The sequence below is a fragment of the Colletotrichum godetiae genome, assembly GCF_030913485.1.
Source record: "Colletotrichum godetiae strain CBS 193.32 chromosome Unknown BDP55scaffold_28, whole genome shotgun sequence".
NCBI lineage: Eukaryota > Fungi > Ascomycota > Sordariomycetes > Glomerellales > Glomerellaceae > Colletotrichum > Colletotrichum godetiae.
The window spans coordinates 420,297-447,090 of record NW_026851276.1 but is presented as its reverse complement, the minus strand read 5'-3'; the positions used below and the strand labels follow the sequence as shown (position 1 = coordinate 447,090).

The 26,794-nt window shown below is 54.1% G+C and overlaps 7 protein-coding genes across 7 annotated transcripts; 4 read left to right on the top strand and 3 right to left on the bottom strand.

Annotated features, from left to right (window-relative positions):
* Nucleotides 1–1,228: 1,228 nt before the first annotated feature.
* On the top strand, nt 1,229–3,170 carry BDP55DRAFT_555376 (carotenoid ester lipase; the record flags this gene model as incomplete). Its single annotated transcript, XM_060569486.1, has 3 exons — nt 1,229–1,391; nt 1,461–2,324; nt 2,392–3,170. The coding sequence occupies 3 exons, from the start codon at nt 1,229–1,231 to the stop codon at nt 3,168–3,170; spliced, it is 1,806 nt and encodes a 601-aa protein (XP_060427995.1).
* Nucleotides 3,171–4,077: 907 nt separating this feature from the next.
* On the bottom strand, nt 4,078–5,962 carry BDP55DRAFT_633593 (uncharacterized protein; the record flags this gene model as incomplete). The annotated part of the gene is made up of 2 exons (XM_060572580.1): nt 4,078–5,805; nt 5,879–5,962. 2 exons carry the CDS (start codon nt 5,960–5,962, stop codon nt 4,078–4,080), a joined length of 1,812 nt encoding a protein of 603 aa, XP_060427994.1.
* A 1,887-nt stretch (nt 5,963–7,849) lies between these two features.
* On the top strand, nt 7,850–9,367 carry BDP55DRAFT_633592 (uncharacterized protein; the record flags this gene model as incomplete). Its single annotated transcript, XM_060572579.1, has 3 exons — nt 7,850–7,978; nt 8,050–8,688; nt 8,744–9,367. 3 exons carry the CDS (start codon nt 7,850–7,852, stop codon nt 9,365–9,367), a joined length of 1,392 nt encoding a protein of 463 aa, XP_060427993.1.
* A 6,281-nt stretch (nt 9,368–15,648) lies between these two features.
* Nucleotides 15,649–17,383, top strand: BDP55DRAFT_668717 (NAD dependent epimerase/dehydratase). Its single transcript, XM_060575248.1, has one exon. The coding sequence runs from the start codon at nt 16,018–16,020 to the stop codon at nt 17,071–17,073; it is 1,056 nt and encodes a 351-aa protein (XP_060427992.1). The 5' UTR covers nt 15,649–16,017; the 3' UTR covers nt 17,074–17,383.
* Nucleotides 17,384–18,366: 983 nt separating this feature from the next.
* On the bottom strand, nt 18,367–19,475 carry BDP55DRAFT_730130 (uncharacterized protein; the record flags this gene model as incomplete). The annotated part of the gene is made up of 2 exons (XM_060579654.1): nt 18,367–18,522; nt 18,684–19,475. 2 exons carry the CDS (start codon nt 19,473–19,475, stop codon nt 18,367–18,369), a joined length of 948 nt encoding a protein of 315 aa, XP_060427991.1.
* A 1,105-nt stretch (nt 19,476–20,580) lies between these two features.
* Nucleotides 20,581–22,449, bottom strand: BDP55DRAFT_195770 (membrane transporter). Its single transcript, XM_060565912.1, has 2 exons — nt 22,127–22,449; nt 20,581–22,066 (listed from the first exon to the last, which is right to left on the bottom strand). Exons 1-2 carry the CDS (start codon nt 22,340–22,342, stop codon nt 20,927–20,929), a joined length of 1,356 nt encoding a protein of 451 aa, XP_060427990.1. The 5' UTR covers nt 22,343–22,449; the 3' UTR covers nt 20,581–20,926.
* A 657-nt stretch (nt 22,450–23,106) lies between these two features.
* Nucleotides 23,107–26,043, top strand: BDP55DRAFT_555346 (ClpP/crotonase-like domain-containing protein; the record flags this gene model as incomplete). The annotated part of the gene is made up of 4 exons (XM_060569480.1): nt 23,107–23,543; nt 23,652–24,242; nt 25,662–25,774; nt 25,856–26,043. 4 exons carry the CDS (start codon nt 23,107–23,109, stop codon nt 26,041–26,043), a joined length of 1,329 nt encoding a protein of 442 aa, XP_060427989.1.
* Between the last annotated feature and the right edge of the window lie 751 nt (nt 26,044–26,794).

Here is a 26,794-nt window from a genome sequence, read left to right as displayed (position 1 = left end):
TCTCGCCCTTAAGAATAATTGTTTTGGACCATTTTCGAGCAGCTTTGGTCATATCCTAACACATCGTCTCTGTCTCGCACTTGGTGTTTTGCTCTGCCTGCCCTCACGTGGTGGGACCACATTCACTACAAGCAGGTAACATTTTTTCTGTGTCAGATTTGGCATCTCTTGTCCCATTCGAGCATGAACACGTGGAGAAGGTTTCAAACCCATGGCCTAAGTCACGTCCGTGCTCATGAGAAAGTTTTGTTTGTCATCCACGGAGGCCTGTTGTTCCCGACTTCAATATCGGCGGCATCCCGGTGCCGCGTGGTCCACCCTCGTAGAATGACAGCCAGGGGTCGACATGATCCCCTGCGATGTTGAATGCTCGGATAAGGGGTTTACAAAAAGGAATCGACATCCCATCGGCTCCCGATGCGTGGTTACTACCAGATGAACTGGTCATAGACTCCCTAGAGATCGAGATAAGGGGACAAGGACCCATCTTGGTTCTCATCTTGAGAGGCATGCAGTGCTGAATCTTCCATATGCCGGCCCCTGGTCCGAACTCCAGAGAGTTTTTGGGAAAGTTTTCGGAGAAATCAAGGCCGGCGCGGCGGCGATGACATCCATACACCGCCCAATATCGACCTGAGAGGGGTATCAGCCAGATTCAGTGATCGGCGTCCACGTTGGGCAATACTCCATGGGTATAGATCAAAAGGGGTAAAATAAAATTTGAACTGCTCAAAAACTTAGAAAACATATTAAACCAGAAGCCCCCAGTCTCCAGACTCAACTCCATCAAGGATATGGAGCAGCGTTGATCGTCACCAAACATTTCTTCTTGAGCTTTAGCCATGACTAGCTAAAATCATCTCTGTAGCCTCACGACCCTAACACTTTTGTCAATTGGGGTTGGAAAGATAGCAGGACGGAGCATGTTCCGTCCTTTCAAGACTTCTTTGGCACTTCTCAGGATGATCGCAATTGAAGCAGTGAGGGTCCGGAATGCTCGGTGTACGGGTATTGGGGGATCAGATTGAGTTCGTAGAATACAACTACCGCGCCCCTTGAGTCCAAGGGTTCGTGAGCGTCCTGCAAGAAGCAGCTTCAATCTTTGCTCTCTGCGGCTTCACTCGTTTTGTTCCGTTTCTGCATTACTCGATATCCAACTGACGAGTTGAGCATTCAACTCTGACCTACACTCCTTAATCACATCTGTCACCCTTTTCACTGATCTATCATGTCGTCCAAATGGACTGGGCTCACAGCCCTCCTTGCGGCATCCCACTTTGCCCTTGTCGCCGCAAAGCCCATCACATCCCGTGAAACCTTAAACCCCAAGGTCGAGATCAGCTATGCCAACATCACCGGGCGTGTAAACGCGAATATCAAGGAGTTCTTAGGTACGTTTTCATGAGTTAACAGGGGTACTGAAACGGATTGCCGAGAGTGACATTGCTAACTCGCCCAAGGCATCCCCTTCGCCTCAGCTGGCCGCTTTGAGCACTCGCAGCTCTACACGGAGCAGCTAGGTGACCTTGATGCCAGCGACTATGGCCCAATCTGCCCGCAAAAGACAACGACCTCGATCTTGACCACTGACTCAAACAGCAGTCTGGTCCTGGGCAAACTTGGCACGCAAATCGGTCCCATCGTGGGCGCCCTCGCCGATACGGTTTTCAACACCATAGGCCGAACTCGCAGCGAAGACTGCCTCCTCATCAATGTCCAGACCCCGGTGGACGCCACCAAGGGCGACAAGCTGCCCGTGGTAATTTGGATCCATGGCGGCGGCTACGAGGTCGGCAGCCCCTTCACCGACACCAGCGAAACGGACGTGATCCGCGGCGAGTTGCTCAACTACAATGTTGGCGGCCTTGTCCGGACCTCGGTCGATCTGGGCCAACCCATCATTGGCGTCTCGGCGAACTACCGCCTCAATGCCTTTGGCTTCTCTGCTTCACGCGAGATGGAAGAGGCGGGCCTTCTCAACCTGGGTCTCGAGGACCAACGGGTCGCCATGCAGTGGGTGCAGGAGCACATTGCTGACTTTGGTGGTGACCCTGATCAGGTCGTCATCATGGGCGAGTCAGCTGGTAGCTGGTCTGTTGTTGCACATCTGCTCTGGGACGAGGGCGAGGGCGCTACCGATTTATTCCGCGGCGCCATGGCCTTGTCAGGAGGTCCGGTCATGGTTGAGAGTGCCGAACGAGCCCAGCCTTTCTTTGATCACATGGTTGAGAGGACTGGGTGTGCGAGTGCATCGGACAAGATTGCTTGCCTGAAGGTTGCTGACTTTGATGATATCATGGCCTCGGTCAACGAGGAGGGAATGCGTAAGTTCATTCTCGATGTGAGTTGTGTCTTGGTAAGGTACTCTGCTAACATGATGTTTTCAACTAGTCCTTGGGCCTCGCTCCCTTGCCTCGACATGGACCCTCCGTCCCGACGGGAAGCACCTCAAGGACTCTCCCCACCGCCTCGCCGCAGCCGGCAAGATGGCCTCGGTGCCACTGATCACCGGCGATATGCGCGATGAGGGCACCCTCTTCTCTCTTCTCGCCCAGCTCGAGACTCTCTCAGATGAGGACTTTGCCAACTACTTCCAGACAATCTGGTGGCCCAAGGCATCCGACGCCGACATGGCCGGCCTCATGAAGCTTTACCCTGCAGACATTACCAAGGGCTCCCCCTTTAACACAGGCATTCTCAACGCCGTCACGCCCAACTTCAAGCGCTTGGCTGCCGTGGTGGGCGACTTCAGCTTTCAGGCGCAGCGCCGTAATCTCCTTGCGCACTACAACGTCTCGGATCAGACCGTGTGGAACTACGTCACTGACGTGAGCATCCCGTCAGCGGGCCTGCTGCCGGATCTAGGCCTCTTGACGCACCTGCCCGTGCTGGGTTCATTCCATGCTTTCGATGTGTGGTTCTACATGTTTGCTGGTCTGCCGTATGCTTTGAGCAAGAATACCCAGGCTTACCAGGCCACTGCTATCTCCTTCATCCGCACTCTGGACCCTAACAACCATGGTCTGGACTTTGCTGAGTGGCCGAGGTACTCTGAGGAGGGCTTGGAGACGTTCAACTTCAAGGAGAGCGGGCCTGATGTTACCAGGGATGACTGGCGTGTTGAGGCTATGCAGTTCATCAACGACCACCCTGACTCTTTCTTGCTCTAGACACCCGTTCATCTCTCTGACTACTATCAACTAAGTATCTTGTCATTATGTATGGGCTCACATACAGTATACTTGCCAAGCATGAAGCCCTTACGAGTTCTTTCGAGGATGGGACTTAATCGTTTCCGTCTCGTACATACTCAAAACACTATTTAGTGCGTAATGTTTATCATAGAGTCGCTAGATAGAAACATGTGTAAACCATTACCAAGATACTCTATGCCATGGTCCCTCAAGAGTATTGTGAACTTCGATTCTTGAGAATCTCGTCAAGCAACAATCCCTCTGAACGGCAAACATCTTAGCCTTACGTCAACTGAGGCTTCGCTCTGTTCTCACTACATAATACGTCAATTCAAACCCCCATTTTATATGGAGTGATAAGAACATTGAAGTATCTGAAGATCGCCTCCAATCACTGCAAGCTGGTGGGAAGATCACTACCTACTAATACAATTTTTTAATGGAACACAGTCAAATTCACAGATGGGATAGGATGTAGTAGCATCTTTGTTTTTCGAGCAGTTCTGAAGCTTTAAAATTCCGTTCACAGATGATGCGTCTCTCGTACAGATTCACCGGTTGATAAAAAGTGAGCTTCGCCGTACTCATCCACTCCGTAGAGCCATACAAATTCACGTGATAATACGCATCAATAAGTCTCGTGAAGTTTCAAGTGTTGGTGATTAAAGTCTATTGAAAGTCTATTGAAAGTCTATTGAAAGTCTATTGAAAGTCTATTGAAAGTCTATTGAAAGTCTATTGAAAGTCTATTGAAAGTCTATTGAAAGTCTATTGAAAGTCTATTGATTCAGAATTGGAAGTTTAGGTCTCTCTTTGTCATCAGTTGTGCACCGGAGATGTATGGGTACACCAGAATGTGATGTAGATTCTTCATCTTATCCAACTACGCGCGGCACAAACGCCCAACGAAGTCCTCTTCCCACTTATCACTTCCCACACAAGCCGGGCAGTAGAAGAGCTCGCCAGGGTCGTAGTACTCCTTGATACACTGAAGTCTGTTGTAGTTTGCACCGTAGTAATCGACCTTCCAATCCGGGTCAAAGGCGTCGCCCTCGTTCATGTACGATCCCATGTTGGGGGCAAGAGTCTTCATAGCGCCAATCTTGTTGAACGTGACGTCGTCATGGACCTCCTTGAAGCGAGCATCGCTGACGCCAGCACTGAGAATGCGAGCAACGGACTGATGCAAAACGGCGGTACGCCAGGCGGGCAGAACGGCGGAGTACTCCTGAGCGGCATCGGCCCAGACCTGGCCTCCTGAGACGATGGAGATAACGTTTGTGACGTACTCGCCTGTCTTTCCGGCCAGGGTCTCGACCAGACAGCGAACGGCTGTGAGATTGCTCACGGCCTCCGTGTCGAGGAGGCGAGATCCAGAGGCGGCCATGAGGCCGACGGGGTTGTTATCGGCGCTGACCTTTTCAAAGAAGGTCCAGTAGTCGTCAAAAGCCACATAGCTGGAGTTGACAAAGAGGGTGTCGTTGAACTTGTAAATCTTGTCGAGAAGGCTCTTGCCCGCGGCCTCGGCCTCCGCAGCGGTCTTGTTGAAGACATAGATGGAGTGTTCGTACGTCGTGGTGTAGTTGTTGAAGGAGGCAGACTGTCCGTCGACCTGCCAGTGGCTGTAGCCAGCAAAGCCAGCCTCCACGAGCTCCGGAATAGATGTGTAGAGAGTTGCGAGCGCGTCCAGGAAAGCGGCCTTGGAAGTTCCGATAGGTGCACCAAACTGCAGGTTTTGAACAGCCACGGTGACTTGCGGATACGTCTTGACCGTGGTGGACACAACAACACCGTAGGAGCTGGGACCTCCGCCACGAATGGCATAGTACAAATCCTGATGCTGGCAAGCGTTGACCGTGACGGCGGTGCCGTTGGCGAGGATTAGCTCGGCCTCAAGCACTTGATCGGCGCCGAGACCGAAAGTGTGACTGGCCGGGCCGTGGCCGCCGCCCTGCATCCATCCTCCCGTGCTGCAGACAGTCGAGCTTCCTCCGCCCACAACGACGACATTGTTTTCCTTTGCTGCCGCATAGCTCTCGCCCCACATGTAGGCGCCGGCGAGCTTCATTGCACTGCCGGTCCATCCTGATGCCGCACAAACAGTGGAGGACTGGAACGAGGTTTGCGGGGTGATGCCGTTGCGGAAGTAGCGGAGCCAAATCTCCAAGCCGCCGAAGCCATCGCTGCGGCCGAGGACGTCGTGCCCGGTGCTCTTGATCACGACTCTAAGATTCTTCTCCTCTGCGAACTTCAGGGCGGCGACAATGTCGTCGGTCTCTGTCACGTTGACGGCATATACGGGGTTGGTCCCCAAAGTACAAGCACCTGCTGTGGCGGTCGAGTTCGATGGAGACTGGACGGGAGGACATGTGATGTTCAGGGGGTAGTCCAGACCGACGGGGTGAGAGGACATCCATTCTCCCTTATACCAGTCCACCATGATGCTGGCGCACAGAGTCGCGTCATAGTCAGGACCGGGATGACAAGAAATAGCGACTGGCTTGGTTGCAATGAGCTTCCCCGAGAGCGTAGTGTTGAACTGCTGCCAGTCACTTGTAGATGGCCAGCAAGCGTCGTTGGGTGCCTGTTTCAAATCGCCGTCCGAAACGGCCTTGTGTTAGTCCATCTAAGACGAAGACCTGGTACGCTGGATTGATCCATCTTGGCGGGAATAATAAACTTACACACTTGCATGAACTATTCGTAGCGATGGCACCAACTGCAAACTTAAGCGCAGAAAGCGCCCGTACCAAGTTGTTTTGTACCATTTTCAGTATCTGCCGTGCAGAGTGCCAAGAGCTGCAAAGATAAACAAACTTGAAGAAGGTTTGAGTTTCAGGTGAGGAAAGTGATGATATCAGAAAGTCGGGAGATAAAACAAGATATAGTCCTGTCAATGTTCTCCTTGCCGTCTACGCATAAGTCCTCACCCGCATCCTACCTAGGTCATGAGCCATGTCTTTTGCAGACTAGGCATTTCGATGCCGAACAACCGCTCCAGAGTTTAGTTGCGCCTCATTGGGTTGGGTTGAGATTATGTCGACTATTACCCGGGTGCTATGGCGAAGACGAAGACGAGGCCGCGGATCGCGGTTGAGTCGCGTAAGCTGCGCAAGACCATTGGTTAGGAAATGGTGGTAATGGGGGTCGCAATAAGCTCTACGTGTGGCTGAAGACAGGGGACGCGAGAGCGAAGACGAGTCACGAGAGCGAGTTTACTAACTAACTAAGTCCAAGATGTGCATGGAAAAGTAGAAGATTTCCCTACCTTTCATCTCCTAAGCCACTGCTATGGCAAATATCCTCATGGGGCTCATCCGAGCTGGGTGCTCTTCATGTGGCGGTGCTTGAACTCGATGGACTACAGATCTCCTTGGGGAAATGTCTAATTACCAAGTGTCATCCCTACTTTATTCACGCATACACGTCACACCGAAACTGACACAGGCGATCAGCGTGCAACCGAAATTCCGCAGTGTATTCTTTTTGTGTGAGGGACATTGTGAGTATCTTACAAAAGTCTTCAAGGCTAATACTCAACGACGGTTAATACCTGTTAGCTTCCAAGCAAGACCAAAAGAATCAAGCAGGAAAGATTGCCATCGACCCGAACGACAATTATGGCAGAAACCCATTAGGCACAGTCCACTGACGAATTTCAGTGCCCACCAACTAGTCCCGCCGAGCGAGTGACTCGGCGGAAAGCTTCCTTGTACGGCGTGCACCGGAATCCACCCCGGACGGCCCGGGGACCTTTACTGCCCGAACCCAAGAACGCCACGCCGCGGAGCGGTGCTTCAACTGCCGCCGCCCGCGGTATCGTCCGGCGCACTTAAGTTCGCGCGATCTAGCGTCGGGGGGATAAGGGGGCGCAGGGACGAGGCGAGGTGCACCAAGCTCCCAGCTACTGTGGTACCGAGCTCTAATATGCTTCCCGGCCGCCGATAGAGTGCGAGAGCGAGGTATGGATACAAGTTGTTAGCAACAATAATACAAATAAGCAACGACTAGAAGTAGGCAGAGTGGCAGCCAAGAGGCTAATCATCGCATCCCGCACGAAGGTTTTTAGTGTAATCTATCCTAAATCCTTGACACTAGCAGGGGGTTACGTTGATTATCTACCTTTTATAGGGCCCTTACGAACTGATGCCTTCCAGCTGTGCCTACACAGCCCTTCTTCAAATGTAATCCAGATTCTCTTACGGGTTTGCTGGCTGATTAGAATTGAGTTCAGCGACCCCAGGGTTTTTGTGGGGGAGTACGACGTCAAGCCCAATCTTAATCATGTAAAACAACTGAGACCGAGACCGAGACCGAGAAACTGAGGGGAACCGACGTTGAGAAAGGTTGCAACTCTGTTCGCAACGACGGCCCGGCGCAGCTACGCGAGCACGGCATCGGTCAAAGTCTACGATGCTGTTGTCCGTAACGCTTCGTTCACGTATGGCGTTGCTTCAACAACAACTCGATTAGAGTTGCGAGGCGACATGCCCAGACATGAAGCATATACTCTCATCCTAGCAGTATCGCTGATTCTGTACATATAACTGTTTGGGCTTTCCCAGCAGTGACAAAACATATATCATTTTTCAATCATCTGCACTTCTCATCATCCTACCATCCTCGAGCATCAATTCAGCATCTATCTCAAAAAAATGTCTATGCCAGCACCTTCCAAGCCCCTCGGGGCCCTTGACTTCAGCTCCGTCAGCTACGGAAACAAAGCCCAGCGCTTCACAGCACAGAGCAACCTCGCACGGCTGATCCTTGCCGATAAGCTACAGGTAATAACTCCACGAATAAGCCAGCCATTGGAGGAGCCATCTTGACTAACCTATGGGTGACCGGAATTTAGGCATTCAAGGAGCTCAACGTATTGGCCAAGGTCACCTTTGCCGAAGGCGACTTCACGGACCCGGACCCCGTCTACGTCGATGCCCGCTCCAGCCCAGTCAAGCTCCTCGACTCGGCACCAACCGACGTCGCCGAGCCTGCCTTTGAGCTCACATGGCGTCCGGAGCGATTCGAAGACCTGGTTGAGGGCCGTGATGACCCGCAGACCGCCGTCTTCATGTCGGCCGTCCCCACAAAGGGTGACTACCCCTTGGCCATCCGCTTCGCAGACCTCATCACCCCGAACCCCACGGATGCCCCGACGACAAAGGATGAGCTGAACCTCGACGAGCTGCCCAAGCCGACGGAGGATATCGAGCAGGTAAAGCGTGACTTGAGAAAGTGGGGTTATGGTCTGATGAAAAACGCGCTCACCCCCGAGCAAGTCGCCGTTCTCAAGAAGGGTGCCCAGGAGCAGGCAGCTGGTGAACGTAATGCTGGCGTGGCGACGTTTGACGGAGGCCCGAAGAAGCCAAATCAGCGCATCTGGAACATCTTCAACAAGGGAGAGGAGTTTCTCGACCTGCTGAACCACCCCCTGATCGATGAGGTCGTGCCGTGGTACCTCGGCTGCAACAACCCCCTTTTGTGGTCCTACAACGTAAGCACTCTTCCTTCTCACGAAAAGGGACAAAATACTAAGGCTATCATGACAGATCAACATCGCCCGCCCCGGCGGCATGCCCCAGGTCCTCCATTGGGACCAAGGCATCATGGGCCACGGCCGCACCAAGCCCTGTGCCCTCAACATCTCCTGGCTCCTGTGCGACTTCACCGAGAAGAACGGCGGTACCCGCATCTTCCCCGGCTCACACAACAAGAACGTCCGCCCCCGAAACGTCTTCACCAGCGAGGGCACAATCGCCTGCGAGGCGCCCGCCGGTACCGCCATGATCTTTGAGGGCCGCATCTGGCACGGCACGGGCCGCAACACCGAGACCAGCGGCGAGAGACCTTGCGTGCTGTCTCTCTTCACCCACCCAGCCGTCCGGCCCAAGGAGAACGCGCTGCTCTCACTTAGCTGGGAGGCCGAGGACGAGCTCCTCTCGGAGCGCCACAAGTCGCTTGCCGCGTTGCGAACGGGGCAGGCTGGTGTTGGTGGCGCGTTGGGCGAGGCGAGAGAGGGTATCATTGTGAAGCGGCCGCGGTCTGATTTCACGACCGTCGGTAAGGTGAGGGCGCCGCATGATGATGCGGAGGTAGCCAGGATGATTGAGACTGGTTCTCATGCCAATAATGCACAGTCGGCCGTCCGTGAGGCCGGAGGACTTGACAAATAATGTGGAAGATACATGTTTCCTTTACCTTGGTTGCCAAAGAAACGGTTCAGGTAGACAGGATTGAGATTTGGCGAGGTATTTACATATTAGCAATACACACGGTAGTTGTTGTTGTTGTTGTTGTTGTATTTAACGCCGTGGCGGCCGGGCTAGAGCCCTTACCGCAGACCTCCCGAAGGGTATATGGCGTGGAGGGCCGTGAGCCAAGGCTACCTACTCTACAGTACGTCGTCTCTTTACATCGTCCTCCAAATCATGCCTTGTGGCCACTACGCGTTCTGTCTGTCCCCGGTTCCCGCTGGTGCCCCAGTTTCATTCTTTCCCAAATCGTCCCTTGGAATCGGGAGGTTCTTTGTAGTCCGCACTCACATCTACGTAGGTGTGGATGCTGCTACCGCAGACAGATCTTCTGGAAGAAGTCCGTCACGCGGAGAAAGGCCTCGAAGCCTCGTGGGTCGGTGATTAATCTCTTGAAGTAGGCCTCGAGAGATCCCATAGGGCCTATGGGCTCGGGCATACTGCGAGAGTGGAGGGTCGGCCACCGTTGCCTCCTCGCCAGCGTTAGTCGACAGTAGACCAGGTGGTCCACGTCTTTCGCCTCTCCACAAGAGCACATCATTAGAGCGTCGTCGTGGTTGAAACGTCGGTGATATTGCTCGAAGTCCCCGTGACCCGATCGTGCCGCCAGCAGGTGATGTAACGTAGCCCGCGGCAAGGCCAGTTCAGGAGGGCTGGACAGAGCTGCCTCAAGCCCCAAGTCCGCGTACCGCGGCCTTCGCTCTTTATACCACCATCTCCTGTGCTGGCTTTGTAATTTTTCCCTTGCAAGCCGCTTGATGCCCGCTAGTGTTGCCATTTGACCCATCCGCGCCGGCAGTGTCGTTCCTTCTTTGGCCAGCCGGTCCGCGGCCTCGTTTCCTTCGATGCCCTGGTGTCCCGGGGACCAGTGCGTCCGTATATCAAATATCCTGGCCGCTTCTTGGATTTCGAGGAACGCGTCTTGTGACGAGTCCGGCGCCTTGCCGCGGATGCCTTGTATAACGCTGGTGTTGTCGATACATATGTGGATTGGATGACCGCGATTGGTGAGCAGAGCCCTTCTGAGGCCGGTTCGCGCCCCTTCGACCTCGGCGTCGAACACTTCTGCTAGTCCGAGTCGGCCGCACCCTTGTGCTATGCGTTTGGAGTCTCGGTAGATGACGAAGCCGTACCCCACGGCTCCGTTCGTCGCCCTGGAGCCGTCCGAGAAGACGATCATATGGCTTTCCGGTACTGTCTTTAGCCAGCGCTCGAAAGCTTTCGCAGCCTCTTCTTTGCATTGAACTACTATCTGATCCTGTGAGCTTGGCAGGTACTGTGATTGAAGGAACGCTGGTCTTCCGCATCTTGGCAGAAGTTCAGCCGTCCGTTGTAGTCTCGTCTGTTGCTGTCCCTGCTGGGAGAGCCGCGCGACTAGCGGGTGTCGGCGATCAATCCTCTGTAGTCGGACTGCGGCCCGTAAGCGGACGCCCTCTAAGGCGACTTTGGCTGACGGTAAGCCGGCGTCTCGGAGGAGGCTACTGGTTGGCGTTGTCCTCCAGACAGGCAGAACGGCCCTTGCTGCCGCTGTAATGACGCTGTCGATCTTCTGCACGAGCCCCTTTTGGCCTGTGTTGACGGGTCTTCCTTGGAGAGGCGGATTCGTGTCTGTCTCCGCTTGGCGTCTCGAAGCCGGCTTCGTGATACCTGCGTACCATGTTTCGGCGCCGAAGAGCGCGATCGGCAGTACGCAGGAGACGACGGCTTTTCGCACGGCGGCCGCTGGGAGTCCCCTCTTTGTGTTCGTAAGCTGTCTCAGATGTTGAGCTGCCCTCTTTGCTGCAGCTACTTTTGCGTCGACATGGTGCCGGAAGGACAGTCTCTTGTCGAACCAGACACCCAGCCAGCGTACAGGTTTCGTCGAGGCCTTGACCACCAAATCCCCCGCCCGGACCTCTGGCAGCTCCGCTGGCTGGCCGTGCTTCCTAGTAAAGTGGATGACCTCGCACTTGCTCGGGTCAAAGGAGACCTTGTTCTCCAAGCCCCATCTGAGAATGCCGGCTGCGCTTCGGTTGAGTATTGCGACGTTGCTCTCCAGGGAGGGGCTGATGGCCAGAGTGGCGATGTCGTCCGCGTACCCGAATCGCGCGTTCGGGTCGTCTTCAAGTATCTCTGCGATGTAGAGCAGAAAGGCAATGGGAGATAGTGGTGACCCCTGAGGCAGCCCGCATGACAGCGGGAAGTACTCCGTTGTGCTTTCTTCCAGTCGGACTCTAGCGGTGCGGTTGCAGCAGAAGCTAAAGATCAGTCTGGTCAGGCCATGTGGCCATCCCTGCTGACGCAGTCTAATGACGAGCCGGTTCCGAAGGACGGAGTCGAACGCCCCTTTTACGTCCATAGTCAGAAGTGTCGCCGTGAGTCCTTTTAGGAGGGCCATCTCGATGTCGTGGGTGAGGCAGGTCGTCAGATCGACGGCTGACCTGCCTTGTAGAGCCCCGATCTGTTGCGGACTGATGATGCGCTCGACAATCGCCAGGGACGCCATCCTTCTGGCTATCAGTCGCTCTAGTCCCTTGCCCAGGCACGAGAGGAGCGCGATCGGCCGCCAGGACCCGGGCTTGGAGGCATCCCTGCCGGCCTTCTGGATCATGACCACCTCAGCTCTGCGGAAGGGCAGAGGAAAGTGGCCGGCCCGCATACAGGACTGGAATAGCTGCCTGACCGGTTCCGAGATGACATCCCAGCATGCCTGGAGGAGGCGTGTTGTGATGCCGTCCACACCAGGGGTCGTTGTCTTTGTTAAGGTGGCCGTCTTCACTTCTTCTCCGCTAACATTGTCCTGCCAAGTAATCGCTCGCCTCGGGACGACGGGTACGTCAAACGGGTCACCCGGTGCGTCATCTTCCGCACTAAACCTGTCGAGAAGGGCTCCCCGAAGCGCTTGAGCCTTTTCGTTAGTATCCTCGATCGTCTGGTTGTCCACAACCAATGGGGGTGCTCTGGTCAGTAGGCTCGCCTTCCGCCAACCCATGATCTGGTACAGGTCCCGGTCTGAAGCGACTCCATCGATCTTTCCGGCCCAGTATGCTCGCTTAGCCTTCCTCACCGTGCTCAGGAACGCCTTTCGTTTCTCCATTAGATAAAGGTGCGCATCTTGCTCCGTCTCCCAGGCTTGTTGGTTGCGGGCAGCACGGTATGCTCTGTGGGCCTCTGCGCATTCCTCCGTCCACCAAGCCGCGCCTTTACCATGTTTTCCTCTCTTCTTGCCGACCGCCTCAATGGCTCGGGAGAAGAGCTCGACGATGTGACTTGCCTGCCCGTCCAGGTCTTCCGGAGTAGGTTGATCCCCCAGATTGGGCATCGCAGCTAGCCCCCCTTCGATCAGGTCTCTCAGCCGAGGCAGCGCCGAGTCGGGCACTGACAGTGGCCGTGGCTGCGGGTGGCCCTCTCCCTGTGACACTGGGCGTTTGAGTAGTGGTATGACGGCCACGATGGCCTCGTGGTCAGCTCCCGGGTGTAGCTGTGGGCTGACCTGCGCGTGCGCAAAAGGGATATTAGAGAAAGCCAGGTCCAGGACATGTCCGCAATCCTGGGTTGCCACCCCAACTTCGCTGATAAGAGAGAGATTGTGGCCGTCTGCCCAGCCTGCGATGTCATCTCCCCGGTTCCCGTTCCTCGTCCCGGGCTCCCAAGAGTAGTGATGCGCGTTGAAGTCACCCGCGATCAAAGCTCGCTCCGGGGGTTTGAGTTCTAGCAGTATCCCTGTTGTGCGGCTGTGGGGGTCGCGGGGTTGTCTGTACACGTTGACGATAGTCGTCGTTTTGTCGACCACCAGCCACAGTACGTCTCTCGTGTGGACAGGCCTCTGCTGCTCCACCGTCATCCCTATCCCTTTGCGTGTGTAGGTCAATACTCTTGGTCTGGTTCCTTCGCTGTCCCAGAAGTCGACCGGGACGAAAGAGTCGAAACCCGGGTGCGTGTTCAGTTGCACGTTTCCGTCCTTCCAGCCCGTCCAGGGTTCCTGGACGAGGACCACATCTATCTGAGCCTCCCAGCAGAGCTGCAGGAAAGCCGTGTGCGCCGGGGAGATCTTTCCGACGTTGCCCTGCGCAACGCGTAGCATCCGTGGGGTCGCCGCTCTCGGCTTACGTCTCCGAGTCGAGTTCGAGGTGGGTGTAGGCATTCGCGACGTTGTAGTTTGGCTTCTGTGCTGCCCGTTGGCTCCTGCTTGGCATGGGTAGCACGGGACGGTCGATGGAGGTGTTGTCGGGGGAGTCTTCGCCTTCGCCTTCGTCCGCCTCGTCTTCATCCATGCTGCTGCTGTCAGTGCTTCCGTCACCGAGGCAAACGATCGAGCTTGCGGAGGGCGTTCTCGTGCGCGCGCGCTTGGCGCCGGGTTGCTGGTTCTGGCTGGTGGAGGTAGGGACGCCTGCCGCCTCCTGGCTACTGTCGGATCGAGTAGCCTTGTACAGAGTGTCCGATGCTTTCTGGCCGGCCTTCCGGATCCGAGCCCGCTCCTTTCGACCGGGAAGGGAGACGACGCCGTTTACGGCCGAGGGCCTCGCTGGGCAGTCTGTGTGGCTGGCTTGGAAGGGGCCGCAGCAGTTGGCACATTGGGGCCTGGCCATGCAGGGTCCCGTTTCGTGTGAATCGGAAGGTCTTCCGCAGTTGCTGCAGATCGGTCGTCGTCCGCAGAACCGGTTGGAGTGGTAGCCCTGGCAGCCGGGGTCGTGTCGGATGAGCGTCCTTCGTTTCTTGACGGGCAGAGATCTGCCGCTTTGGTTGAAGAGCCTGAAGGGCGTGACCTCTGATGTGAATGATATGAGCCAAGATATTTCGTTCGTGACTGGGTTGGGCCCAAGGCGGGACGGTCGAGCAAGGACAGGCTTCTGTCCTGTCTGTGCGAAGACCTCATCTTCAACGAGTGTGGCTGGGTCCAGGACGTCCCCGCCAATGCTGTGTAGTTTTGTTGGGCATCGCGGCACAACGTAAGTGTACCACTTGATAGGCGTCTCGACCTGGTGGGCGCCGAGGCATTCCGCCAGCTTTGCCTTACTTGCAAGTAGTCTTTCCTGTATTTGCTTGTTTCGCGGCTTCAGAGAGTAACCTGTGCTGATATGGTAGACGTGGGGAAGGTCCGCTAGCCCCAGGCCAACGGCCTTACAGACGATCTGTCGTACGGCGAACGGTGCGATCTTCCGAGCGGCCGCTAAGCTTTCTTCCGGGACGCGGGCAAAGATGCGGAGGTCCTCCTTCGGCTGCGCCTGCGGCTGATCCTCGGCGGGGAGTGTGGCCTTCGGGCGGGCAGAGCTCTGGCAGCTCTGGCCGCTCCGGGTCGCCGCAGTGGTGTTGCCCGCCATCGGTGCGACGACAGCCGCCCAACTCCGGGCCGCTATTGGGCTTGTCTCGTGATTGATCAGTCTCTTGAGGGTTTGAATGACATAGGCAGTGGCTTCTTTCGCGATCTGCTTTCTAGAACCGTCAAAGCTGGCGACAACGCTGTCGACGGACCGTGCAATGGTCAGAAAGACGTCTTTCCGTGCCTCGTACTGTCTAGCTTCTTCTGCAAGGGCTGTCAAGACGGACCCTGTGGCAGATCCGCTCGGAGCAGATGCGGTAGAGGCTGCGGGCCCCTCGGCCGAGGTAGGGGCGTCGGTGGTGGCATCAAGCTGGCTTCCCGTTAGGCTGGGCCGGGTCGGCTGTGCCTCGGCGTCGCGGCGTCGCTTAGCTCTTGAGGTGGGGTTCGGCTCCGGAGGTGTCCCGGAGCCTGGTTCGGGGTCGGCTTGGTCGGCCGACATCAGTCCGGTGCCCGACGGCGGCTGTGAGGCCATCGCGGATGCGGGCTCCGGCAAGGGGAGGTGAAGAGTTTTCGGCTGTTAGTAATTTGGTGGTAGGCTCACTCATTCACTAACAGCAGATGCCAAGAAAAATTAGGCGAGAGGGAAGTTGTACACACGGTAGTGACAATTGAATGAAATGAGAACGAAGTCAAATGATCCACGAGACCACATAAGCGCCACTCAGAATCATGTACCGGGAAGTGAATATGATGTTTACTCGTCATCTGTCACGACCTATGGCACGCAGCAATGGGCATATGAAGTGGGTTAAAGTGGCTTGAAGTAACCCATCTAGAATGAGCACATGAGAGCAGTCTATATACTAAGTGAGTGTGATCTCCACGTGAGAAAGCACGTGGCAAAGTGCTTGACAAGTGCTGATACCATTCCTGTTTCGTGACATCATCTCATGAGGCCGAATCAGTTTATGAATGAGCGCAGCCCTCAACGCGCCAAAATCTGACTGGCACCGAAAGCGCCTCGCTGCACGCTAGGAACAAAAGCGTCATTACGCTATCCGTGGAGGGATTTCTGACAAAGACACGGGGATAAACTGGCGATAAGACTACTGTCCCATTGTATCGTACTTAGCACTTAAAGCCGGGCCAAGACCACATATGTCTCATTCAACCGACTTCATGCCATCTTTGACTCCTTGAGAAGGTAAATAAACACAATACTCATTCCGCTACCCAGAAGCACTACGCCAAGAAAACTTCCTGGAAGCTGCTCTCTGTCGGGGTCATCTGCTTCACTCTCTCCATCTCCATACATCCCAACCAAGCCTCAACAATGTCGTCAACAAAAGGTCTGGCCCTAGTCACAGGCGCAAACGGCTTCATCGGAGCCCGAACAGTCGAAACCTACCTCCTAGCCGGCTACTCCGTCCGCGCCGCCGTCAGAACCCAGCGCTCCGCAGATGAGCTCACCGCCGCCCTTCCCTCACAAGCCTCATCAGGCCAGCTGTCTACGGCCATCGTCCCAGACATCACCGTCACAGGCGCTTTTGACGAAGCACTCAAAGGCGTCACCTCCATAGCCCACCTCGCGACCCCCGTCAGCTTTGCCAACACAAATGTAGAGGAGGTCCTAGGGACGGCTGTGCAGGGCACGCTCGGCATCCTTGAGTCGGCGATAAAGGAGGCCGGTTTAAAGTCTTTCGTGTACATGTCGTCCATTGTGGCGATCCGTGGCTCGAGCCCAAAGTTCCAGGGGCGGGTTGTCTCGGAAGCGGACTGGAACGATGAGGCGGAGGAGATCCTCGAGAATGCGGGCGCCGAGGCGACGGGTCATCAGATTTATGGCGCTAGCAAAGTGAAGGGAGAACGCGCTTTCTGGGACTTCAAGGAAAAAAACAAGGGGAAGATCAACTTTAGCATGACGGCGGTCAATCCCGTGTGGGTTGCTGGTCCACCGCTCATTCTCCCTGAAGACCCCAAGAGGCTCAGCGATACTGCAATCACTGCGTACCGTGTTATGAGCGGCGAGGAGGTACCGCCTGTGGGACCTGGAAACGGGACGCACGTCGATGCTCGTGATGTTGGGCGGATTATCGTGTTTGCTGCCGATAGGCCGGACGTGGCCGATGGGCAGCGCTACATTGCTGGTGGAAACGGTAATTTTGCCAATATTCAGGCGTATTGCGATCTGTTGAGGAAGGCGTACCCTGATAGGAGGGATATCATTCAAGAGGGAGAGCCAGGTAAGGGGTATTTGGAAGACTACGGCGAGCCCCCCGAGTCGCGAAGGGTCGATGCCTCGAAAGCTTCAAAGGCCACTGGCCAGGGTTGGATTCCTTTCGATAAAATGATCTTGGATGCTGCCAAGGCTTATGAGAGGTATTTCTAGATAATCATCTTCGGTTCTTTGCTAGGCCATAGTCTAGAACATGAGAAAATAAGTTCGAAGAAAGGGCGTAAGCTACTCTAATCCTGAAGATTCACCATGTTGATTCTTCAACCGCCCTTTATGTAGAGGCACCTCGCCAAATCCAGGTAGTTAAACCCCAAGCCAGCAGGGTCACTTCTCAATCCTGAGTTGTGTCCGTCAGCTTAAAGGCTTACAAATAACGATGTCATTGTTCAAGCAAAATTCTCACCTCATACTTCTAACATGTGCAACCGACGAAGGCCACTTCGCAGCAACATCCGTCGCCGCAGGTCTGGGGTTGATTGGCAGGGCATGACTTGCCATTCCAGAGTGAACAGCTGTTGGCGGCTACACCGTTCGCGGCTATGAGGGCGGCAACGGCAACGAAGAGCGTCTGGAACTGCATTGTGTAGATTGATTGACTGGGAAACTGGGTTGCGGCGATTCGGCTGTGTGCAATTGTCGAGCAGATATGTCAGTGAGGTCATTGCTTTTGTCTGGGGAAGGTAATGATCTTTATATCTCTATACAAGTATGTACCCAGTCCCATACAAGTCAATATCGTTAATGATACAGAGCCCTTTCAATTTAGAATATGCTTGGCAAATGTATCGAGATTGATGAGACAGTAATCAGTAAATATCTAAGCACTCAAAAGCGAGTCGGAATCAAGGCCAAATCCACCAATCAAACAAGTCGACTTACCCATCTTCCTCTATTCCAATACGAGTCAGCTTGAGGGATGAGTCGATTCAGTATTAATTACAGCTCGCCCTTGCCTTCAGATGAACATGGTGATCAGGGTTCAAGGGTACTTTAAGTGATCTCTTGGCATCCTTGCTGACATCCTTTCTCCCCGCTAAGTCCGCTTCTTGCCTATTAGCCAGCTTTTCTTCCATGACGAAGTCCGATTGACTGGTAACTGTCACACTCTTAACTAGCCAAGGAACTTTATCCTCCCTCTCCTGTGGGCAAGTCAATTGGAGTGGCTTCTAATGGGGATCCTGGAGCTTCCCAATCACGTGTCACGATGTGTATTATCCGAGACCAGAGGGGCTTGGTCATTGATTCATTTTAGTTTTCGTATCTACTGTCATCAGACTCTGTCAATTCCTCTGTACCCATTCTTGAAACACCACTTGAATGGTAAAATGTTTACTCCCGCCGCCTCAATACGTCGCCCTCTTCAATTCCATGTTTGAAGCAAACACTGCACATCTTTAACTTTTCAGACGATGACATGGTATGGTAAGGCGTCGACAAGTGATTGCATCACTCATTGCCGCGAAGGTAGCGATCCTCCAAGACATGCTCGAAGTTGCCGAGATTGATGTCGTCCTCGTCGGTCTCGCGAATGGAGATGGGGCCGCGGATGCTCTCAAAGTCGATGACGAAGAGCTTGCCAGTGGTCATGTTGTAGAAACAGTGCTAAGATTTGAAATGGATCAAGGTCAGCAGGAGGTTCCGCGTTGAAAGGTAGGAGGGCCAAAGGAAAGAGAAAGAAAAGACAACGCGAACTATACGAGCCAAGGCAATGACAGAGCTATAAACTCAATCCCGCGACGAATGAAATAACAATCAAAACTGACCTTGTACTTGTGGTGTCTATCCTCACCCAGAGTACCGTCGCTCTTGACAGGGTGACCAATCAAGACAGCAGCAACCAAGAACTGAACACCCTCGCTGAACCGGACATCCGCAATCAACTTGTCCAAGCCCTTGAACTCCATTCTGTTCTCGATATGCGCAACAATAGACTCCTCATCTTTGACGACACTGGCAAAAGTCTCATTTGCAAAGTGAGTGACAAGGGGGTTAGAAAGTCGAACCGTCTTGGCGCGCGGGAAGGACAGGAGGAAACCAGCAGGCTGCAGGGAGAATCTGACGTTGCCGACGACGCCCTGGATATGCTCGGCGTTCTGCTTAGCGAAAGAACTGAATAATTTTTCCACCGCCCGGAAGTGCTGCTTGCCAGCGTCGACGAGGGAGTGGGCCCAGTAGATGGAGCGGGCTTCCTCGTAGATCTGGCGACAGGTCAGGAGGAAGACGCTGTGCTCTTCGGTGGCTGTGAAGGCTAGAGGGGCGGCGCCGCGGCCGCGACGCTGGCGTCCGATGAGGCGGGTGACCGCACGGTTGTAGGGGGCGCAGTTGACTTCGGAGCCCGTGACGACTTCGATGTAGATCTTGCGACGGATCTCGTAGGGGATGGTGAGGAGCGTGCAGCGGCGCTGGGCGTCGGTGATGGCGAGGTTTTTGACTCCCGGAGTAATGATCTCGACGCCCATGGTGGTGTTGTCGACTTCCATGGCGGTGTTGTGGCCTCTGCGGCGTCCCTGTCTCTTGCGGGCGATAGCTTGCTCGATGCCGCGTCCAGTCCACATCTTCGCGGTTGATGTATTGACGATGGCCGCGTTGGAAGACGTGGTTTGATGGAAGATGGAGATGGATTCGAGAAGAGATTTTGTCCGTTGGAGGGAAGGAAGGCTTTGTGGAAATATTCAGGGTAAAGGGCGAGGTGGAAGGCACCGGAACTTGGAAGTAATGTGAGAAGCGGATACTTGAAGAGCGGTAGCTTTGATGGTGAAGACGTGGGGAGAGGTTCATGAGTGAATCAAATTATCACGGAGAGCTCTGGTTTGACACAGAGGACGGGAATGGTGAAGGGAGCATCCGGGATGATTTGTTTCGGACGACTCATCCGGGCTTGGCCATGGGAAGCAGGGTGACTATCTCCAACGACGGTGAATGTGGCAGACATCAAGCAGATTTCAAAGGCTTATGAAAATATACATACAAAGGCACTTGACGTTATCAGAATACATCTTGTGCCCCTTGTTGATCTCTCCGAGTTGAAAGCACATTCCGAGCGATTTACGTCTCATTCTCTCCTTGTTGTATACTCTACTGAGCCAATTACCCTGCTCGGTACGATCTTCTAGAAAAGTCCAAACAACCCTGCTCAAGCCTTGTCAGGTTTATAATTGAAGTGGCCATGGAGCGCGTTTAACCTCATCCCAGAGTCTACAAATCTCCTCAGCTTTCTGTAGCTGAGATGAGTCTATGCGAACTTCGGGCCGGGGGGAAGGGGGTTGTTCAAACATGGCCCGGAACACTGCAAACTTAACGAAGTTAGTGGTCATAAGCACCTACGAAGCCAAATAGGATGTGAGCTTCTATGTTTGGACGAAAAAATATTAATCCAACACCTTAGCCTTCTGCTTCTTGTTCTCCTACTCAAAATCGACATAATCCTAGCGCATAACACGACTCTAAGCTTCGAAAGAGGGGGGATTTAAATTAGATGTAACAAGGTATTACAAGATGACCTACCACATCTAACCATAGACGCTTCTCAAGAGATCACATACAGTTGGGTGATTGTGCTATTAGAATGTTGTGCTTTGAGTATGATGTGAAGAAGGGAGAGGTAACGACTAAGGTACCTTTGAAGCCCCTCCTCACTGGGGTATGTAGCTTGTCGCCTGACTCAAGTGAAATAAGCTGACCTCGTTCAAACAGTTTAGAGAGTAGATTGGACGGAACAGTAGGATGGAAAGATGGGTAACGCAATGAAGAGAAAAGGGTACGACGGGAGTCAAATCGTGGGACCTAACCGCACGAACTACTATTTGTCATGCAGTAGTCATTAACAAATGTCCATGAAAGTTGCTTACTAGGCATATCCGAAGCAAGATCACACGTGGATTCAATTGTAGATGGCTATATGATATCGATAGTACGTTATACCTGGAACTAGAGAAGCCCCTAGGAATCTATCCCAATCGATTGAAAAAGCCAAAGACCAAGTGTCTACTTGGCAACGATAGCCTCGCTAGCTTTCAGAGCACCAACCACCGTGAAGCAGATCAAAGGTGATATGATATAAGACATCTAGAAACTTGTCAGCAAATACCACAAATGTCGGAAGGCACAAGTCCATGGATGGACAACATACAGTCAAAAACTTGGCAATCAACATCTTTAAAGAATCCTCAGACCCATCAACATCCGCCAGCGCAGATAGCTTCATAGCGGGAGGTCCAGTCGGCATAAGCATCAGACAGAACCACAACAGCGCATCCTTGGTCAGCAGCTCTGTCCTGCTAGCCAAGAGATAAATGACGCCAATTGAGATGACAGGCCAGAGGATGAACCTGACAAACGTGACAGCCAGGAAAGGCACCACAGGCACCTGGCTCTCCTTCGAATCCTCCCTGTTCTTGTACTGCAAGATCGCCTTGGACAGCTTCACGCCTACGACGATGACTTGCAGTACGGCAAAGAGCTCGCCGACGTTCTTGACCGAGGAGGTGAGCCAGGCGTTGAAGTAGCCGCCCTCCTCAGGCTCGTTGAAGAAGAGGCGGTGGAGGGCGGGGACGAGACCGAGAAGAGCCCCGATGAGAGCACCGATTACGGGAGCATTGACGAAGCTGTACATGAACTCGAGGGCTGAGCGGGTGGTCGGAGATAGATTTGACCAGTATTTGTTGCCCTTGCCGTAAACGCTGTACTTTGTGCGTGTGATTCTGGTTACGGTGCGATTTGGGAGCAGCGAGGTCTGCTCGTTGTGCTCGATGGCGTCCTGCTCTTGTGACTCGATATCTTCTTCGCCATTTCTCTCGTTTTCGTCGTCGTTATCGTCACCCTCGGCCTTGTCGGGGGCGTCCTCTTCTTGGCCATTGAGAAGTTTCGGCCCAAGAGCAAATGTGAGGGAGTTACCAATCATGGCATTGACCAAGAAGTAGCTCTTGGCCTTGGTGACGACGCCAGAGCTGTCATCGATGGAGCTAAGGATCCCAGTGGCGTCTAGGGATTGCACGAGCAAGAGGGGCAGACTGGTGGTGTTATTGAAGGCGATGGCTGGGATGACCCAGTCGGGCATGCCAAAGACCTTTGTCAGGACGAAGCCGATGCCAATTGACACTGTAGTGTAAAATATGGCCCAGATGATGATTGGGACATATCGAATTCCCTGGTGTATGGGTCAGACGAGACGGATATAAGGTGCCGAAGGGTGGGCCGGGGAACTTACAGTCTCCAGGTCAAGCTGTGATCCAACGTTCGTAATCAGGAGAGCAGGGAGAGCCATCCGGACGCAAAAAGTCGAAATCTTCTTGCTGCTGCGGTCGTCGAGAAGGCCATACTGTGCGGCAATGACACCGGCGGATATAGTGAGCAGCACCGATAAGGAAGCTTGGAAAGCCCCCAAGAAGGGGACGAGTATGCTTTCTGTGGTGTTGTCTGACATAATTTTTTGGCTAGTCTTCCAGTCACAGAACTAGCAGCAACATGAGGGACAAGAGAAGGGGAACAAGCGCGATTTTAAGAACAGCGGCGATTTTAAGAACAGCGGCAGCAAGTCGATTGAGACACGCGACAGCTCAGCCAGACTTGTTCCTTGCGCAGGGACAGAAAAGCTTGGCGTGTGCGCTTGGCACCAGGAACGTGAGGTGAACGTGGACGTCACTGTGCACGGGCCAAGAACGCCCCTTGATAGCGTCTTGATGATGAGATGAGCTTCTGGCTTGGCTGCTTCCGGGTGTCCATGTTGATGTCCATTACTTCTTCGATCGTGGTGTTTTGGACTGTTTGATGTGTTCTTGTTGAATGCCAAGCATCGTCGATGGAAGGAAGGGCGGTTTTTGGCCTCGGTGTGACGGAGGTGTGTGATCCAAGCTCCCCGCCTGCCGTGCTCGGTGAGCTCCGCTGTGAGCTTGCCTTCACCGAGAATCCAGAAGGAAGTACGTACCTTTTTATGCTCAGGAACTGTGCAAATGTCTCCATAAATAGCCGAGCAAACCCGAATTGGTGCGAACGTCATTGCCCGCTCACCCAATGGAGCTTCTGCTCCTCCTCGGCATAGTGTCCAGCTCTATCGGCACAACGATTGCATCGTATTCTGCGAATCGCTCAACACCCATCATCGCAATAGAACTCTGGCTTCAATCTCGAATTCCTTGCTTTGGCTTGTTCTGCTTCTGCATTTCACTGCATTCCACCTCAATCGCCACAATGTCTCCCCGTCTGGCCCCCCTCCGGATCGCGATCCGCATCCCGCGCACCACAACAACACCCTCAAGATCCTCAGCAATCGCGGGAGCATTCTACTCGACCTCGACGGCCGCAGACTCTAACCAGCCACTCATCACCGTCACACAGCTCCCGGCGCCTGGGTCCGGCCACGTCCGCATCCTCGAGCTCAACCGGCCTAAGGCGCGCAACGCCCTCTCCAAAGCCCTCCTCTCCCAGCTGCGCGCCGAAGTCGACGCCGTCCACGCCCAGTATGACCCGGAAACCGGCGCCGAGGTGCCGCCGCAGGCTATCTTTGGCGGCGCCGCCGGCAAGGACGTCAAGGGCCCCACACGCGCTCTCATCCTCGCCAGTGCCGTCGAGACGAGCTTCTGCGCTGGCGCGGATTTGAAGGAGAGGCGGGGCTTCACACAGGAAGAGTAAGTTGCCCCCTTATACGACGAACCTCAACTCCTGCCGGGGGCCAATTGATTGGTATCTCGTCGACGTTTCGAACAAGAGCTAGCTTGTTGACATATCGCGCGCAGGACCGACGAGTTCCTCCACAACCTCCGCTCCACCTTCACCTCCCTCCAGAACCTCCCGATCCCAACAATCTCAGCAATCTCCTCCATCGCCCTCGGCGGCGGCCTCGAGCTCGCCCTCTCAACACACTTCCGCGTCCTCTCCTCCAACGCCCTCATTGGCCTCCCGGAAACGCGCCTGGGCATCATCCCCGGCGCCGGCGGCACCCACCGCCTGCCCGCGCTCATCGGCCTCTCCCGCGCGCGCGACCTGATCCTCACAGGCCGCCGCGTCTCTGCGCCTGAGGCCTACTTTCTGGGCATCGCGGACCGGCTGGTGGATATCACGCACGAGGAGGCGGAGAAGGCGGGTGAGGGCGACAAGGATAAGGGCGTCTTGCTGGCGGCGCGCAAGGCGGTGCTGAGCGAGAGCGTGAGGCTGGCGGGAGAGATTTGCGAGGGCGGGCCGATCGCGATTCGTGCTGGGCTTCAGGCTGTTGCGTGGGCGAGGGAGGAGGTTGAGAATAAGATGTATGAGCGGGTTGTCGCTACTGATGATCGGAATGAGGCGCTCAAGGCGTTCCAGGAGAAGAGGAAGCCTGTGTTCAAGGGCCAGTAAGGGTTGTGTAGTATGTGTGAATATCTAGCTGTCTGGATCTACCTAGGGCACGGTGGCTATGCGTTTATGGCTTGGATATGGCCCTGCGACCACAATGATGTTAGTTCATCAGAAGAACCTCGATGGTTCGAAATTTTACATATCCAAAGATGCAGCTGTGTCCAATGTGTCGTCTAGTCTTCAGTATCAAATTGGGAAACAATAGCCCATTGGTCATATACGCAAGAATGTGCATTTGCAGAAGTCTCGATATGTCTGTCGGCTGGGGGGAGCATATAAGCCCCACCTCGGATCCGTACCGGTGGTGGGTCCCGGGTGGCACAGATGAGATCGAGATTTATCGTGGCTGGAAGCTTCAATGGCTTGACTTGATACATCCTACTTTCAGTCTTGGCTAATCAAAGAACTTCAGGGGCCAACTAGGGCCGAAGGTGGGGTTAGAGAGCTGAGAGGCTGCCATGCTGGTTGTCTAGCCAGATTCTATCATTCATTCCGTCCTGCCCTGTTGCTGATAGAGCTATCTAAACGCTGAAGACCGAGGTTATGCAAGTACCCTAAAAGCATCAGGCACAGTGCTCGATGTAGCCGGTGGTGTGATGAGAAGGCTGGGCAAACGTAAGTAGATATGGCGTCATCTTCTCCATCAGCAACCGCTTATTCCGTGCAAAGAGCTCGAGAACTGGGACCTGGACAGTACCTTTACCAATTCCCAAAAGTACTGCGGCAGCATTGAACGTGCATTGGATCAAATGTTAAGCGGCTGGAGACTGGAGGGATTGGTCCGCCATCGATGATGTAGGTGTGATACAATTGTCTTGGTGGTTGCCGGGACGTCATAGCGCGCCTCTTTCTCTCCCCTTCCCCCAGTGGGGTTTGGGGGGGGCATGCACGCATGTTGCTGCCCCGGAGTGCAGCCGGGTCAGTGCATTCGCGGTGTTCCAGACCGTGTTAGTGCTAACGGAAGTCACCTACGCAGCTACTGCCCTTTCCTCTCTTCGCCTCAATGGAACAACCCCATGACATCACGGGTAGCTCATACGTAGCTCAGCTTCAACTCGGCTTAGCTTCCCCCTTCCTCACCATGGGAGACACAGACAGTAGTAGGTAAGCTAAGGGAGGTACGCGAGCCGCGAGCGAGGGGTAGCTCCTTCCGGGTTTCTTGTGTCTTTCATATTTGAGCTCTTCGGCTGCACTTCTACTTCTCTGCCTCCCTTCCTACCTTACTGTTCATCACAACATCATCACCTTGAAAGCTTCAAACGAATTAAACAACAACTCGTCATCACCAGTACCCTTCCCACAAGCAAACAACCAACAAACACACAAATCACAATGTCTTTCCTCATCGAAGCCACCGGTCGCCGTCTCGCCACCATTCCCCGCGTCATCCCCAGAGCCGCCGTCGCTGCTCCCAGGACGTTCACCACTTCCTTTGCCGCACAAAAGTCCGCGACAGAGACCGTCAAGGATGGTCTGAAGACTGTCGACCGCAAGGTCAGCGACAAGCTTGTTGATGGTATCAATGCTAGTGGTACGTTTACTTCCCTAACTCTTCCCTCTCTCGCCTTCCCTTAAAACATTGAAAGATACTAACATAACTTCTTCATAGCCAACGTCGCCGAGAAGGTCAAGCAAAACGTCCCCAACACCCAGGGCGAGGCCGCCGGCAAGGCCCAAGAGCTCAAGGGCGAAGCTGCCGGTAAGGCCCAAGAGCTCAAGGGTGAGGCCAAGGGCAAGGCCAATGAGCTTGCTGGCAAGGCGAAGGGTACTGCCGACCAGGTCAAGAGCAACCTGTAAAGGCGCCCAGTCAGGATTTTTTTCGAGACCAAAAATTCCGTGACGGAAGATGTATGACAATGATTTCTAAGCATGCGTTACGAAAGCCGCTAGACTGGATATGTCCACGCGCGACTGCTTGTACACTATCACCACCTCATAGCATGGAAAGGGGTTCGAGGGTGACTCCATGGGGCGTTTTAGCAAGGTCAAATCAATATTGCGATTGATCACAACACACTTTCAAGACCCTCTTTATAGTTGTGATATCTTTGCAACATGACACAATAAGGAATTATTGCTCAACATCCTAGACCCACAACACCGTAAGAGATGGATGATTGTCTTCCAGGTCTTCAGCCCTTGACTCCATGTTGCATGTCTTCCTGATATGTCATGTACGACTTTCAGATCTCACCAATGTCATCAGATATTAGACAGGGCCACGTTAGAGGATTGAAAGAGGCCTGGGGATTGGGGCGAACCCTCTCAATCTCAATGGCACAGCCTACATCGAGAGTCTCACCGCGCGTGAACAGAAAGTTCTGGTGGATAGCCACACATTGAGCACAGTTTAGATTCTCCATAGCCTCTACTGCGCGGTTAATTATGTCCCAATCCATAGAAAGGATATCCCGAGTGAGAGTGGGTGTAAACCCAAAGCCAGCTCGGCTGTCGCAGATCCACTCGACACAAGCGAATATCCCGTCCAAATGCTCATTATTTTTTTTCAGCCCATGTGTTGAGACCAAATCGTTAGGTATGTCCCCAC

Excerpts from the sequence above, each read along its gene's own strand:
- BDP55DRAFT_668717 (XM_060575248.1), top strand. The coding sequence starts at position 16,018 with ATGTCGTCAACAAAAGGTCTGGCCCTAGTCACAGGCGCAAACGGCTTC.
- BDP55DRAFT_195770 (XM_060565912.1), bottom strand. The coding sequence starts at position 22,342 with ATGTCAGACAACACCACAGAAAGCATACTCGTCCCCTTCTTGGGGGCT. Across the intron at positions 22,067-22,126 it reads CACAGCTTGACCTGGAGACT|GGAATTCGATATGTCCCAAT; the intron begins GTAAGTTCCCCG and ends CCCATACACCAG.